Source organism: Argopecten irradians, chromosome 11, assembly GCF_041381155.1.
Source record: "Argopecten irradians isolate NY chromosome 11, Ai_NY, whole genome shotgun sequence".
Classification (NCBI taxonomy): Eukaryota; Metazoa; Mollusca; class Bivalvia; order Pectinida; family Pectinidae; genus Argopecten; species Argopecten irradians.
This window is the reverse complement of record NC_091144.1, coordinates 24578261-24594614: the sequence shown is the minus strand read 5'-3', so window position 1 is coordinate 24594614 and position 16354 is coordinate 24578261. Positions and strand designations below refer to the sequence as shown.

The 16354-nt window shown below is 35.3% G+C and overlaps 2 protein-coding genes across 2 annotated transcripts; both read right to left on the bottom strand.

Moving 5' to 3' along the window:
• Nucleotides 1-2485: 2485 nt before the first annotated feature.
• Nucleotides 2486-3768, bottom strand: LOC138334494 (acetylcholine receptor subunit beta-type unc-29-like). Its single transcript, XM_069283152.1, has one exon. It carries the CDS (start codon nucleotides 3746-3748, stop codon nucleotides 2486-2488), a length of 1263 nt encoding a protein of 420 aa, XP_069139253.1. The 5' UTR covers nucleotides 3749-3768.
• A 2506-nt stretch (nucleotides 3769-6274) lies between these two features.
• LOC138334276 (neuronal acetylcholine receptor subunit alpha-9-like) lies at nucleotides 6275-7228 on the bottom strand. Its single transcript, XM_069282916.1, has one exon. It carries the CDS (start codon nucleotides 7226-7228, stop codon nucleotides 6275-6277), a length of 954 nt encoding a protein of 317 aa, XP_069139017.1.
• Between the last annotated feature and the right edge of the window lie 9126 nt (nucleotides 7229-16354).

Below are 16354 nucleotides of genomic sequence, written 5' to 3'. Positions count from 1 at the left end.
CAAAGTTATGTGTGCATGGAAGTAAAGACTAATATAAATGTGACTTAGATGTCCTTGTGATGTAACATATTTATAGTGTTGTAGGTTTATGAGTATGGTCTTTTCTTCATATCTTAGTTTCATAGTAAACACTCAAACTAACTTGGCACACTTTTCTGTCACAACCAGAACCCGAATCAACCTTGAATATCCCCTGTATCTGGTAAGGCATAAAGTAAAATGCTTATTGTTTATCCAGAGTGGCATTCGTTTGGAACAGGATATCAAAGATTCCCGAAATCCATTTCATTCTCTCTGGATGATAACAACAACAATAAGATTACGCCAGGTATTTAATACTGTATGGTTCAGAAAACCTTTAATTCCCGATGTAAATTGTAGACAATTCAGACATGGACATCCAGACATTTTGATTGGTTTGCACATGTAGAATAGATTTAGTTTAACACATGCAGTTCATAGAAAAGTGACACTATACATACACTGTGAAAAACGTTTTGTACCTCACAATTCTTCAATGAAAATGGATTATATTATCCACATCATTGCAGGAGCCAATGATTCCTAAAGTTAATCACAGTACAGAAAATATCGGAAATGCACAACCTGGGACACCAGTGATGACAGTCAAGGTGGTCTAGGAGAAATATTTGCTTACAGCAGACCGAAGATCAGGTAGACTAGGCAGGTTGTCGTTTCAAAGGTTTTTGAAAATGACGCATTTTTTATGAGCAACACTGCATCTGGGCATTAGTCAATAATTTGCAATAATGTCTCCGTTATTCTACGATTACTTATTGCAAAAGATTCAAACTGTAATATTGATTTAAGAAACATAATTTCTTGTTTCTGTGTAAAGTTTACCTGCTCAAATTCACCGATGATGCAGTTTCATAATTGAAAATATAATTGTTACCACAATAATGTTGCTCTATGTGATCGAATGTACCGTGGAAAAAATCCAATTTGTTAATGTTTTTGTGATGTCATATATGACATTATAATGTTTTATTATTTATTATGAAAACCTAGCTGTAAAATAGTGTATTCCAATAAATGGTGGTACTTCTGGCTTTCCATAATGTCTTGAAATTATGATTTTTCAGTTTAAGCTCGGGACATGATTTTGATACTCTCTAAACGTATACTGTAAACCAACACTACACGTATACTGTAAACCAACACTAGACGTATACTGTAAACCAACATGACACTTATACTGTAAACCAACATTACACGTATACTGTAAACCAACACTACATTTATACTGTAAACCAACACTACACGTATACTATAAACCAACATGACATGTATACTACAAACCAACATTACACTTATACTGTAAACCAACACTACACGTATACTGTAAACCAACATAACACGTATTGTGTAAACCAACATTACACGTACTGTGTAAACCAACATTACACGTATACTGTAAACGGACATAACACGTATTGTGTAAACCAACATTACACGTATTGTGTAAACCAACATTACACGTATACTGTAAACCAACACCACACGTATACTGTAAACCAACATAACACGTATTGTGTAAACCAACATTACACGTATACTGTAAACCAACATTACACGTATACTGTAAACCAACACTACACTGTATACTGTAAACCAACATTACACGTATACTGTAAACCAACATTACACGTATTGTGTAAACCAACATTACACATATTGTGTAAACCAACATTACACGTATTGTGTAAACCAACATTACACGTATACGTACTGTAAACCAACACTACACGTATACTGTAAACCAACACTACACGTATACTGTAAACCAACACTACACGTATACTGTAAACCAACATTACACGTATACTGTAAACCAACATTACACGTATACTGTAAACCAACATTACACGTATACTGTAAACCAACATTACACTTATACTGTATACCAACATTACACTTATACTGTAAACCAACATTACACGTATTGTGTAAATTAACATATAGTTGGTAATATTTGCAGATTCTCACAAAAGTTTGCAATTAAAATTTATTTAGTTACATTAATGCTAATAATTAAGTTTTTAGACTACTTGATAACATAATGCGTTTAAATGTACGATTCTATTGATGTTCAAATAGATTTTTTTCAAATCTATACGCAACGTCGACGTCTCTATTGTGACGTCATTATTACGTTGGGTTTTCGCGCCATTCTCAAAGTTTTTCTTCAGAGTATAAGAAGAAAAACAATCTGCCAATCAGAAAGTCGGATTTCGTATGAAATCTAATGAGAATTATTCATTGAGCATTGAAAACACGAAATTAACCCGTTGTGAAAATAAGTTTTTTAACAACGGAAATAATTCAAAAATCAAAAGTATTTGATCACTTCTACGTTTTGACGCTACAATAATTTGTCAGGAGCATGATTTATTACGTTCAGAAGACATATCAAACGATATCAACATTAAATATTGGTAGATGTTTTATTACGTTCTGTATATCAGAATATAGTTAACATTAAATATACCACAAGAAGCACTGTTTTTACCACAATGCACACCACGAAAAGTGCCCTGTTCAGTTTGGTTGCTATAGACGACCACTCAATGTCAACATATTGTTCGGTGGAACTGCTGCTTTGTGGTTTTATTACCCCGGTTTCCTCGTCTTCTATAACGTATTCCTCTACAACAATCTGTGTGTCCGATGGTAAATGTTCTGGAGAAACTTTCACGCTTCTCTGATTACGGTTAAAGGTTATGTTCATGAGTGTATTCCACCAGCTATTTGTTCTGACTCGTGTTGTCCTTGAGGCCACACGTAGAGTTATACAAGACAAACAAGTTTCCAAACCTCCAACACAGAACTGGGCGATCATATAAACTGTCAGAATACACGTCTCTGTAGACGTCACAGGCAGCGACTCTTTCACGGGGCCAATGAAAACGGCAAAAGCCAGAAATATGGCTACTCCAAACGCGGTGCTCTCTCCTGAGTTGATGGGAATGATGAAAATGAAACAGTTCATGTAGGATAATAGTACAATGGGTATAAGAGTGTGAACAATCTGATAAAACGGACGTCTTTTCACTTCAATATTGAAATCCATCGAGGATAAATCAGCATATTCGATCTTTCCAACTTGAATAGACGACCCAAGATATCCCCATTCTGTGTTTAATTCCTCTGTAACAACTACTATATCTGTCTGTAACGACCTGAACACTTGTTCACCCGTCCGTCTTCGCCTAGATAACAGGTTTATGGTGCATTCTTGTTTGTCGAATGGATAATTCCTTACGGTTATGGCACAAAATGTCTTCATAGTGACATCTGGCCACCAAGACACTGTCCCGTCCGGGAAGAGCTGGACACCCGAGATACTCTGAATTATAATATTTCTATCATCATTCGAGTTAAAAATGCTCAGAGACGGCAACCAAACCATCGATGGCTGTACAATAACATTTGAGATTGGATATTCAGTCAAGTTCCATGTCAACAATTCATCCTTCCACGTCAATGAAAACCATCCCCTTGTCAGTAGCTCTTGGCTCTCTTCTGCAATTTCGAACGAATTAAGATAGAAGGACACACCGACGATGACTGGAGACGATGGGTCTATTACTGGCCTGGCGAGTGGATCGTAGCCAGTGAAGAGATCATTCAGGAGCTCTGTCTCTTTGTTCGGACCACAACATGATGTGTTGGAAATACACAACATCACCAGCAGCTTCAAAAGTACAGGTCTTTCGTAATGCATTGTCTTAACTATACTTTGCTCCCTCCTTTCTGCTCTCTGGCAATGTGAGCTGTGTTAGTTTTTAGTCTCAACGACGAAAGAATGACAGAACTTTGACTTTAAAAATGCAAATTATGAATAAAAACAATATATAGTTCGTTCCATTTCTGTCAGTTTTGTTTCGCTAATGGACACATTCAAAGTCTCGTTGATACACTTGTACATTTACAAGTAAAACAAATATGTACTAATACTCTAAAGGGTGTTACTGTATAACGTTGTTTACAAATCTGTTACCTAAGTAGAAATTCAGTCCTTATACAACATGTTAAATAAGTGTTCCATTATCATTAAATCAATGACCTCACCTTACGAAACACATTTATAATAATTAGATAATAGTTAAAGTTTCTGATAACATACGGCCTGTTACATAAACAACGTCCTTGGGTGTAGTGAATATAAGAAATATCATTTCAATGTTGATCATTGTCAATCTGTACGGTAAAATATTATGCTTCATTTCTTTCTTTTCAATATTTAAAAATCTTTAGATAGGATATGATGACCACTTAACATTTTGAAACAATTTAATGATATTTAATGATGTATTTCTGGTACAGGATAATATATCCTCTATACCAGACTAAATTATACACATACTTTATTATAACAGTTTTGATTGTAACATCACTTCAGGTTATCAGCTAGCCTTGAATTATAAAATAAATTGATGTTTTTCCAATGTTTATCCAGTTCATTTTACAACATTTTAAGTTTTTGGCACAAACAATAATGGTAAGTTAATCTATACCGCTGTAGTAAGTAGTGAAAAGCTGTTTTTTCCTCTTTTTCTAAGGTACATTGTTGAGGGTATATTCTTAAAAACTTCCTCTATTTTTAGACCATGACGAAACGTCTTTCCACATCTTCAATCCAGTAACCGCACGCTCGTAAATGTTCCTGTTCAATTTTAATATAAAACACGATATAGTAGTAGTACGGTATTAAAATTAACTTTTGTTTGTTTTCATACTAAATACGACTTTCTGATTTTTCTCTTTGATATATAACTTTACCTAATGGAAAATCGTTTACACCTGCGTAAACGCAGAACTTACCACACAAGAATGCACACACCGGAACACTGACTTCCGCAGGTACTTGAATGCGCATCCGATTGGGCCTATTGTGTCTGTATTGAGTCATTGACAAGCCTTCAATATAATGAATGTATGAATATAATGGAAATATCTTACACCATATATCAGATAATAAAATATCAAAGATTATTGTATAACTGGAAGGGAAAAAAAGATAAAAAAAAATATTGTGGAACTATGTTTTGTGTACTCTGAATTTGACAACATTTCCCGCCAAATTGAAGCCAGCTTTTTCGGGATTCCATCAAATTGACCGCTTGTTACAACAATCGTATCACATTTGCAAAAAAGCCAAACAAACAAACAAAACAACAACAACAACAATTCCACGGAAATGGATGTGTCGCCTGCATAGCAAAAAAAAAATAGTTATTTACAGTTGAAAATATTGTTAGGTACGAATAATAAGCTGAAGTCATCAAGTCCCGTACTCTTGCAAATATTAACGGATTTCGACTAGTATCAAGCCCATCTGAGATCTCATTCACATAAAGCAATACGTCAAATTTGGTTGAAATCGGGCAATAAATACCAAAGTTATCGAGCGGAAACCATCGATTTATATAAAATCATTACCTCAACCGCCATCTCACTTCCGCCTAATCTCGTCTCAACCGCTATTGCACTTTGACCACCATCTCGTCTCATCTACCGTTTCACCTCCACCAGCTTCTCTCCTTTACAACTATCTTTTATCAACAACTACGATCATATCTCAACCACCATATTTTACATATAAAACCTATACATTAACTACATTTTATGCGCGAAGCGCTCAGAGCCACAAGGTTTATCATCCTTGCACAATGTTTAATTCATGTATTCTTTTAATCATCTTTTTAATCATTATTTTGTTCTTCATTTAAGTACATTGACATATTCTTTAATAATTTCATATCACTGTATCGTTGTAACTTTCTATCGAGATAAAGTTTGAATAAGGAGACAGAACAATTGTCAACTCTTCTGTTAGAAATATGATAATGTTTGTATATTGTATAGCCAATTAAGGACAAAAGAACATTAAATTCGCTGTAATTCTGATCAGTAATCTTATAACCTATAACAACGAACATCATTTTCCTTAATCATATATTGTAGTGATACAAAAGTTCCACTATACACGAAAACACGGCACACCATATAAAAATGCAATTATAACAAGGACGTTAATCTAGATTTGTAATACATGAAGATTTATTTCATCACTAATAAGATACAACAGCAATATACAATAATAACAGCATCACATTTTCCCTCTTACTGTCCATATTAATGTTTAATTTATTTGACACACGAATTTTTAATAAGAAATTAATCAATGTTTGCATTTACAGACAGTGTATATAAGGAAATGTGTAATAACATACACACATAACAACCATTAAACAGTCGATACCAGATAAACCATAAGAAGCACCGTTTTCACTAATATACATAAAAAGAATAGCGCCGTGTTTAACTTGGATGACAATGTTACCCAATCAATGTCGACATCACCTTGTGGTTGTTCAGAAATACTGATGCCTTGAGGTTTTGTTACATCGATTTCATCACTCTCTTTGGAGTATTTCTCTATAATAATCTGAGCGTCCGGAGAACTGTACTCAGGAGAAACCTTTGAACCACCTTGTTTTTGACGAAAGCTTATGTTCATGAGTTTATTCCACCAGCTATTTGTTCTGACTCGTGTTGTCCTTGAGGCCAGGCGTAGAGTTATACAAGACAAACAAGTTTCCAAACCTCCAAAATAGAACTGGGCGATCATGTAAACTGTCAGAAAACACGTCTCTGTAGACGTCACAGGCAGCGACTCTTTCACGGGGCCAATGAAAACGGCAAAAGCCAGAAATATGGCTACTCCAAACGAGGTGCTCTCTCCTGAGTTGATGGGAATGATGAAAATGAAACAGTTCATGTAGGATAATAGTACAATGGGTATAAGAGTGTGAACAATCTGATAAAACGGACGTCTTTTCACTTCAATATTAAATTCCACCGAAGATAAATCAGCGTATGTAATCGTTTTAACTTGAATGGACGATCCGAGATATTCCCATTCCGTGTTTAATTCGTCCGACACCACACTTATTTTATTGTATACCGACCTGAACTCCTGTTCAGAAGATCGTCTTAACCACGCTATGACATTGATGTCGCAGTTCTGTTTGTCGAACGGGTATTTCATAACGGATATTGAACAAGATGTCTTCAGCGATATATCTGGTGACCAAGATATTGTTCCGTCCGGTGAGAGCTGGACATCGGAAATGCTCCTGATTATTGCATTTCTGTCATCATTCGAATTGAAAATGGTCAAAGAAGGTAGCCAAACCATCGAGGGGCTAACAATCAGATGAGGCACTGGGTATTCAGTCATGTTCCAGGCCAACAATTCGTTTTTCCACTTGAATTTAAACCACCCTCTCGTAGTCAGTTCTTGACTCTCTTCAGCAATTTCAAATGAATTTAAGAACAACGACACGTCCACGATGACAGGAGTCGTAATATTTATTACTGGTCTGGCGAGTGGGTTGTAGCCATTGAAGATATTGTCCAGCAGTTTAGTCTCGCTGTTTGTTACCCTACAAGTTATATAAGAAATGCACAGCATCGAAAGCAGCACTGCAAAGATATCCATATCTGTCGTGAACTGCGAACTATTTCTTTTGAAAGTAATACCACTGCCTATTCGATTGAATGCTAGTTACAGAATTTTGACGTTAAATAGGCGTGTTTCATTGGACATCAATTCAATCAGTTCTTTGTTTTTTTTGTTTAGTTAATGGACGTGATCTAAGTTTCATTGATACTCCATTGTCCAAATGCATTAACATTGGCAGCTGAGTTTGTATAGGATGTGTACACATGGAATGATCCCCGGGGAAGTCAGCTGATAGACAACGTTTACAACCTTTAGAATTTAAGCGTTATACAACCTGTTGGAATAGTGCTGGTGATAAAACAGGCACCTTACGAAACGTGCTTTTAATATCATCGATATCACTTACAGTAGACATGGAAATTTACGTGAGAGGGATATTTACGCTAATTCCGCAAGGGTCGCTCGATTACGGCGGCGTATTAGGGCCACTATATAATTTATCTTGTACGTACAAGTTAGGATCTTGTACGTACAACTTAGTATCTTGTACGTACAACTTAGTGTCTTGTACGTACAAGTTAGTGTCTTGTACGTACAAGATAGTATCTTGTACGTACAAGTTAGTATCTTGTACGAACAAGTTATTATCTTGTATGTGCAAGTTAGTATCTTGTACGTACAACTTAGTATCTTGTACATACAAGTTGAGTTGAACTGCTGTTCATCACCGCAGAATTGAGTCACCCGCCTGATATTTTTCGTAATTAAAGATAGTCGGTCTACTTTGCATTGCTTCAAGCACGATCACAGTTTTATTAACTAATTTGACAATATTAGAAATATAGATATATATCAATGAGGACAATATCTTTTTCACAATCGTAATTTGAAATTACTGGATTATGAGTTGAAACTGTAGAGTCACTTGCATTATTTTGAAACTGACACTGAATAGTTCCTTTCGAGGAAACTGTATAGTCGCTTGTTTTATAGATAAGATATATTTAGTGATAAAATGGATATGATACATCTCCGATGAATGATATGTTTTATCTATTAAAAAGAGGAGAAAACAAATCGTAATTTTCTTCAGTAATTAAAGTTAAATACTTCACACTGGTGCCATTATTGGAAATGTTGGAGCATTTATTTTACTTCAGAATAGTAGTATTGAAAATAATTAACTGCCTCCGAAAAAAATCCTAGGCATTATGCCCTAATTCGAACGAGTTACTGATTGCACTGACAACAAAAGCAAAACAAATTATTTCATATGTGTTTTTGTGTTTATTAGACATATATACACACATCAATTATTGTCCAAATGATGATCTTAGTTAATACTCCGTTATAAACATTTACATGTATATGTTCGGAAACTTATCACAGCATCACAACTCCACAAAATGTCGCAAGGTATTCGTGTTTTTTCCATTTGGCTTAAACAAAGGGTACGTAATATACGTATAGCTTCATGCGATGCTATTGTGACGGTAAACCAGTCACAGCCTTTAATACCGAGAGTTTCAACAGTATACTATCTTGTACGTACAAGATAGTAACTTGTACGTACAAGATGGTAACTTGTACGTACAAGATGGTAACATTCAAAGTTGTACGTACAAGATATTAACTTGTACGTACAAGATAAATTAAATTATATATAGTGGCCCTAATGCGCCGCCGTACTCGAACGCGAAAATTCCCCCACACATAATATTTTAACTTCGTGATATAATTTAATCATGAAAGCGGATTAGTAACACCTTCCGATTTATTTTATTTTTAATCAAGCACTTAGTTAATGACAGGTAGGAAAAAATCTTAACTTTGGAAGAACGATTTATCCTTCTGGCGTGTAACTGTTTCGATTCATAAAACAATGTTTTTTCGTAATCTAGACTTTGTCTCGGCCTATCTACGAGGATTTGTATTGGCAAACAAACAAATATATACGGATAATACCTTTGACAACTTTTTAAACATAAGACTGATAATTACATGTTTCCCGTCAAACATACATCTTTTACTATTAGAAAACGGAAGACCGAAAGCCTGTCCATCATCAAGGTTTTTGTACGTCAGGTATGTATAAAAACACCACTCAAATTGGTCAGACTAAAGGGACAATTGACATTAAATAACGGTAGCCTGAACGATTTGACATGTATTCAGATTTTACATTCATACTGTACACCGTCCGTAAGAATACAAAATCAAACAGGAATCAAGGGAGGAAACTAATGCGTTTTTTTTTTATATTTTAGGCGAATATCATTAGATCGCGAAAATAACTCCCACGCGTACAGTTTACTGAAGGAAATCACGAAAATAACCACCCGCTAACATTTCCACGTTTTCAGTAACTTATACGATAACGTCAGTCTCTTGTGGTCTTAGCCATTAAACGGGAAGGACAGATTCTGGATATAATCATTCAAAATTGACATAAATAATTAGCAAAACAACCTTTAACATCTCGTGGAAAATGTTCTGGAATTAAAAGAACGGATAATCTCACTCACAAATCATTGTTCAAGTAACGAAGACAAATTAATTTTGTTCAAAGCTGAATAACAGATCAAAAACGTATTTAAACAATGGCATCATATGAAAAACACAAAGACAATTTCACAAAGCGAAAGATGCGGTCGTTCTTGTTAAGACAATTAGTTTTTTACTTTCCCTCACGTCCCCCTGAACACCGAAGGCTTTGAGTTGAACGCTCACCCATGTGAAGAAGGTTCCGGGGTCTGCCCTCTGGTCGAGACACCATATAATCTATAAAAGTGGTAATTTCGGCTTCTGCTTAGTGTTCAGCATAAAAGGAGTGGGACGACTGGTTCGCCCGTTGTCAGTATAATATGACCGGATTGGGCCCAATCAACAGACCAACCAACGCCATTTAAATTGTCTCAATTGCGCTTTCATGTCTTAGGGCTGTGATATCAGTTGAAAAGCGTTAAGATATAATTAACGCTCAGATGTATAATTTAGCTGTGATTGAATAATTGTAAAGGAAAATAATATCGTTGTGTTTGATGATAATTCGTAAAATCTTAATATTCTTGTTGATGTTTTCTACCAACTCATAGAAAATCTTTGTGATATACGTATGTTGAATAAAAGATATACAAAATATTTTAACGGTAAAAAAACAAACTTACTATTTTATAGAAGATAGTTAAACCACTTCTATTAAACATAAATTTTAACATTCCTTTGGGCACTTCAGATAGACAATTTGCCTATCGCTTCGCTTGTCTAACCCTAATACCAACAATGGGGCGGGATTATAGGGCTTCATTGTCTGGTCAATAGTATATTGGACACAAAACAAATACGAAATTGACAGATAATCAGTAAATAAATACAAGAGCTTAACATCAATTAAACTCTTCCCATATTTTAAGTGCATGTTCGATTTATTCTGTGTTACGAAAGGATATGGATTTTGTTCTAAAACGCGATTGCGGGACATCAGTCTCCTCCACGTGAGTATTTTATGTGTTTGACGTAACAGTAATGGACATTGAGTTTATGCCCCACATTGCCATGCACGTGTTATCCATGCTGCTAATTGGTCGTTTAAGTAATCGTCAGATGTTATCCGTTACGTAAGTAATGGTAAACGACAGAGTAAACAAACATACTAATGAAAATGACAAAAATATTATGAATAATCGCCATAATATTTTAAAAAATTAAAACTTCTAGGACAATTTTAGAAATTGAAATATATAATCTTAATATATAGCCTCATTAATTTAATGTATCAGCTGCAGTTTGGCAGTTTTGCAGATCATCTTCCAGCGTAAAGGATTAAGAAGGCTGTTCGTGTTTTACGGATTTTTTAAATTTACAATAGAGGTAGTTTCCCATGTTTTTATATGTATGCTTTCTATTACTTTTTATCTCATTTCGCGAAAGTTTTTTCAACATAAAGATCAAACCAAATGCAATGTACATCATTGTTTTTATAATGCATTGTTCAGAAAAAAATGTTGTTTTGACTAGAAACAAACGTTAAATTTATCATTAATGGAATGGCTAAGATTGAAAATAAAAGTTTTTGATATTAAAATTACACCGTGCAAAGTTGTAATCATTTGAATGGTAACTTCTTTTTTCAATGTTTCTGTAACAATAGGTCAATTAGTGGTAAACATAGTGACTAAGCTGTGACCATGGTTACGGCATTGTGATTGGCGAACGGATACTGCGGCCACCCCTTGTTGTTTGTACGTGTGTGACTGGTACACCAACACACATCAATTCTCCTTTACTACCGTAACATGACCCACTGTAGTCCGAAAAAATGTTCTTCGTTTTTGTAGCACTTTCCAGCATATTCACAACCTGAAGTAAGGAAATTCAGGTGTAAACATCGAAGATAACTAATGGAGAAAGGTTTTAATCAAATGATTCGTAACCTTGTCAAGTTATCTATTTTTGTGCTTATATCATAAATGACGATTTCACTAATAATATTGTTTCCATATGTTCGCAGGGTGAACCGAAGTGTAGGTCGGCTAATCCAAACATTTTGCTGTGTAAATTTTGAAAGTGCATACGTAAAACTATCACCATTGCCAATTAACAGTGCAACAAAGAGTTATCTAAACAAATTACACGATTTATGTAACCCTATAAAGGTAGGCAGTCTGGTAGTCTTGCTTAAGCCCCAATGATATTATTGGTGATAGATGGTTGTAACCCTATAGAGATAGGCAGGCTAGTAGCCCTGCTTAAGTCCCCATGAATATCATTAATAGATATGATATTTGAATATTCCCGCTAGGTAAACAGGAATTGGGGTACCTGTTGAACCTTGACAGAAGTTGTCATGTTAGCCGTGTATAATTGTGGATCGCGGGGCTGAGTTAAATTATAGTGTATTTTATAAGAGTACAAGTATTAGTTATTTAATAACAACCATGTATATATTTTATTAGGCTGTGTTTAATTTCATAGTGCATTATTGTGGTGTATATAATGTTGCTTAGACCTAGTACCGATGTGTAGTATATTTAAAGGTCAGTAACGCGGAACTGTTTACTCATGATTGCAGCCAGAGTTAGGTTGTTGTTTTAAGGCATGGCCAAACTAAGTGACCGAAATATCAGTAAATTGTTACGGCACCTACTTAGTAGCGACTACGTGGGATGTTCTGGAAAGCATGACAGGACGTCGCACGGTCTATGCACGTGTTAAACTAGGTGACCAACTTATTAGTAAATTGTTATCGAATAGGTATGGGTATGGTAGGGACTACGTGGAATGATCTGGAAGGAATGACAGGACATCGCCTAGTCCACACACCTGTTTAACTGCGCAGTATAGTTTGTACAAAATGTGCATATTACAGGCGGTTCTGTCCAGCCTCAACCAAGTCCAGTCAGAAAATCAAAACATTTCTATTTTGTTAAGCCTGCATCAGGCGCCGGTAAGGCTGTATTCTGAATTAAAATTAGTAAATTTTGACAGTTTATGATGAGCTGGGTAACCTTTGGGGCAAGCATTGTCCCAACGGCACGTGCACCAGTCACGTACCCAATCATTATAAATAGAGGGCCGCAATAGGCCCCAGTCAGACGGACATTTGACGGGAATAAGACTGAGACTGAGGTTTGAGACTGGGTACTTCCGCCTCACATACACCTTACATCCACCTACGTCACCGCCTCCTCTAGGGCCACATATTAGAGAGAGAAAGAGAGAACTCTACACTTCACATTGAATAAATAAGCCGTCAACAAGCTTCTACCCTACTCCTTGTTGTCATTTCGACCTACACAGCCATCCATAGGACGACATTTAATATATCTACTATACATTTTCATGTTCGTGTAACCTAAGAAGTGCTTCGCAATTCGGGCCCTTATAATATCGTAAATGGCGAGCAATGGTTTATCTTGTTTTTTCTTCTTTTCTTTACTATTTTTCGGTGTAAATAATACATATAACATGCAGACATTGAAGTATTTTCACGGTCTTTCGGAACTACGGTCAAGGTTTTAACATTTTTCTTTCTTGATTTATTAATGTCACATTTGATTTTGTGTTTATTGGTCTTTGAGATTCTACGTAATGGCTTTAACCAGTGATATTTTGCAAGCCTATAACTTATAACTGTGCTGCAATTGAACAAAACTAATGTCATTAATTGTTGGTATGTACCCTGGCTAACTGCCAGTCTCACTGTGGATATGTAATTTGTGAAGCTGCTTGTAAATTTCAGTAAAATAAGAGAAAAATGTATATTTTCTGGAGAAGACATAGAACTCGTTGTGAATTGCATTGATGACACCAAATAAGCAGGCTATCGTGTTCAGTAGTGACTATGCCAGGTACTCCAACAGTTTGTTTGGCAAAATCGGACCAGCGAATAGCGCAGGAGCCTATTGTCGTAAATGCAAATGGCTACTTTAAATGGCGGATCACAAATATAGCATATAAGAAGACATTTTAATTGATACAAGTGCTCTTATATACACTATAAGGTACTCTGAACATGACAAGAAGACTATTTACGAAAAAAATAGTTAAAATGTGGACTTTGAGGCTCTTTCCGGAAATTTGCATTTTTGGCCCCAAACAGATCGGTTGAACTATTTTTTTCGTAAAGAGTCTTCTTGTCATGTTCAGAGTACCTTATGGTGTCTATAAGAACATTTGTATCAATTGAGATGGCTTCTTATATTGGTGATCCGCCATTTATAGCTTTGGCTCCTGCGCTATTGGCTGGTCCGATTTTGCCAGAGTTCTAGGTTCTTTGTTGTGTTCATGTTATGAAGTATTTATTTACTCTGTGTTATAGACTGGGAATAAAACCTTTTTTTTACATTTTATACATGTTTTTTATCTATTCATTCTGTCAGACTACCGTTGCTTTTGCATTTTCAATACTTGCTATACAGACAACATTAACTGTAATGTGTTAGATTATGGCAAAACATATGAGGATCGCATCAGCAATCTGTAGATAATTAGGTAAAAAGGAAAAAGAATGGATGTCTTTAATATCTTACAAAGCCACTTTAGGGAATTCAGTATTCTTTCTTGGTTTCCAAGATACACATTTTATTGAAGACCATTGTAACGGGATGAGCGATTGTAGGTTTTCAAAGAACAAAGGACACAGGCTAGTTACAATATATACAAATTTATATACAAAACTATTAAAATGAATATAGACATAGTAGACAGAAGTATATCGATCGGTCTCACTCACTTGCACACCTTACAAAAATATATTGAAAGAAATAGACATAATTTATACAATAATACAACTAAACATAGCAAGGATGGACTGTGTTCCCCAACTGTTCTATATTACAAAGACGTTTATAAGAGTAGGCTCTGTTCCACTCAGTTCATATATACATGTACTCTGTACCACTAATCGCACGGCACAGTTGAAGTCCACCCAATAGGCATATTTCACAGTTCTGTACCACCATAATGCTCGTCGATAGCCAGCATCAGTATCCCGAACTGTCTCACATTGACCACTGCTGCATAGTATGGGTTGCTACAGTATCGGTCACCACATACAGGTCAAGGTGACCCGTCACTCTATAGGACGGCCTTCCTCATCACACGTACGTACCCGGATGAAGAACTACAATCACAGATATAACCATAATCAACGACGGTCAACTATCATTGCGTCTAATGACAACATCTAATTATGTTAATTATAACAACAATAACCAGGGTTCATGTGTCAGCTACATCTATATATACAATAATCCATAACTATCATGATTGAACCCTATAAATATATACACAGAAATGTACGGAGCATGACTCCTTAAGGGTTTACTTAAGGCTATGTTGATGTTAGATAAGTGTGCAATGTTTGAAAGCTTATTTCTCTAAAATTTCAGCATGTACCAACCCTAAACTACACACAAATAAAGAAAACATGCTATTCTTTTCAATGCCAACCAGCATTGCTCAAAAGAGTTAAAACAACATGTATTTAGCAGTAATTTTATTTAGTAATATTTATATAAAAACACACCTAATTTTGTAAAAAATTGTCACAACTAACAATACCCAAACGAAAGCTTTAATTCATCACATGATGTCAATTAAATGTTCAGGAAGGGCAAGCTACCCTTGAACGACCATGTCAACTTATTTTATGATGTTTACTTGTAATGGATAATATTGGTCTCAGAATGTTTATGAGCGCCGCCATATTGGTTTGTTTCAAGCGACATACATTTGTCTCTTTCTGCAAATCGAAGTACGCGATCGTGATAAGTAATGTAGAAAACAAATATATAACGTCCTAATGAGTATCGTGCTAGCATTTTATGACATACATTACCGTTAATGTGTAGAAATTGGGATTTTTCTTTGGTACATCACTGCACGTCAAAACCGAAAGAAGAAGAGTGTGTATCAATCCGCCGATACGTATTCACCAAATATTGAAGATAATGTGTAATAAAATAGTTTCTAGTATGTTAAAACATTATATTTGTTAGATATTATCAAAAATGCATGGTGAATAGTATGTAAACGTTGAGAAACACGTTTGATATAAATACGAAACTACTATATCTTTCAGGTATAGGACTTCCGGTTTGGTGTGAAATGCCCCCATTGGAGTAAACACCGAAGAAAGTTTTTGTTTTTACAGAGATCCAACATCTAGTTTCGGTAAGAATTTTGTGTGATTGTATCTGTAGCATCTGTTTAACATAATTAAGTCTAAAAGGTAGCGATCATTACTATGTTGTTATCAGAGATCTGTTAAATATTGGTTGAAGTTGATCTGTCAAAACCGTGACATCACGCGGTACTCGGGTAAGTATAAGTTACACATTTTACGATATATTTTTT

Bases quoted from the DNA above. Each gene is read 5' to 3' on its own strand.
- LOC138334494 (XM_069283152.1), bottom strand. From the start codon at position 3,748: ATGCATTACGAAAGACCTGTACTTTTGAAGCTGCTGGTGATGTTGTGT.
- LOC138334276 (XM_069282916.1), bottom strand. From the start codon at position 7,228: ATGGTTTGGCTACCTTCTTTGACCATTTTCAATTCGAATGATGACAGA.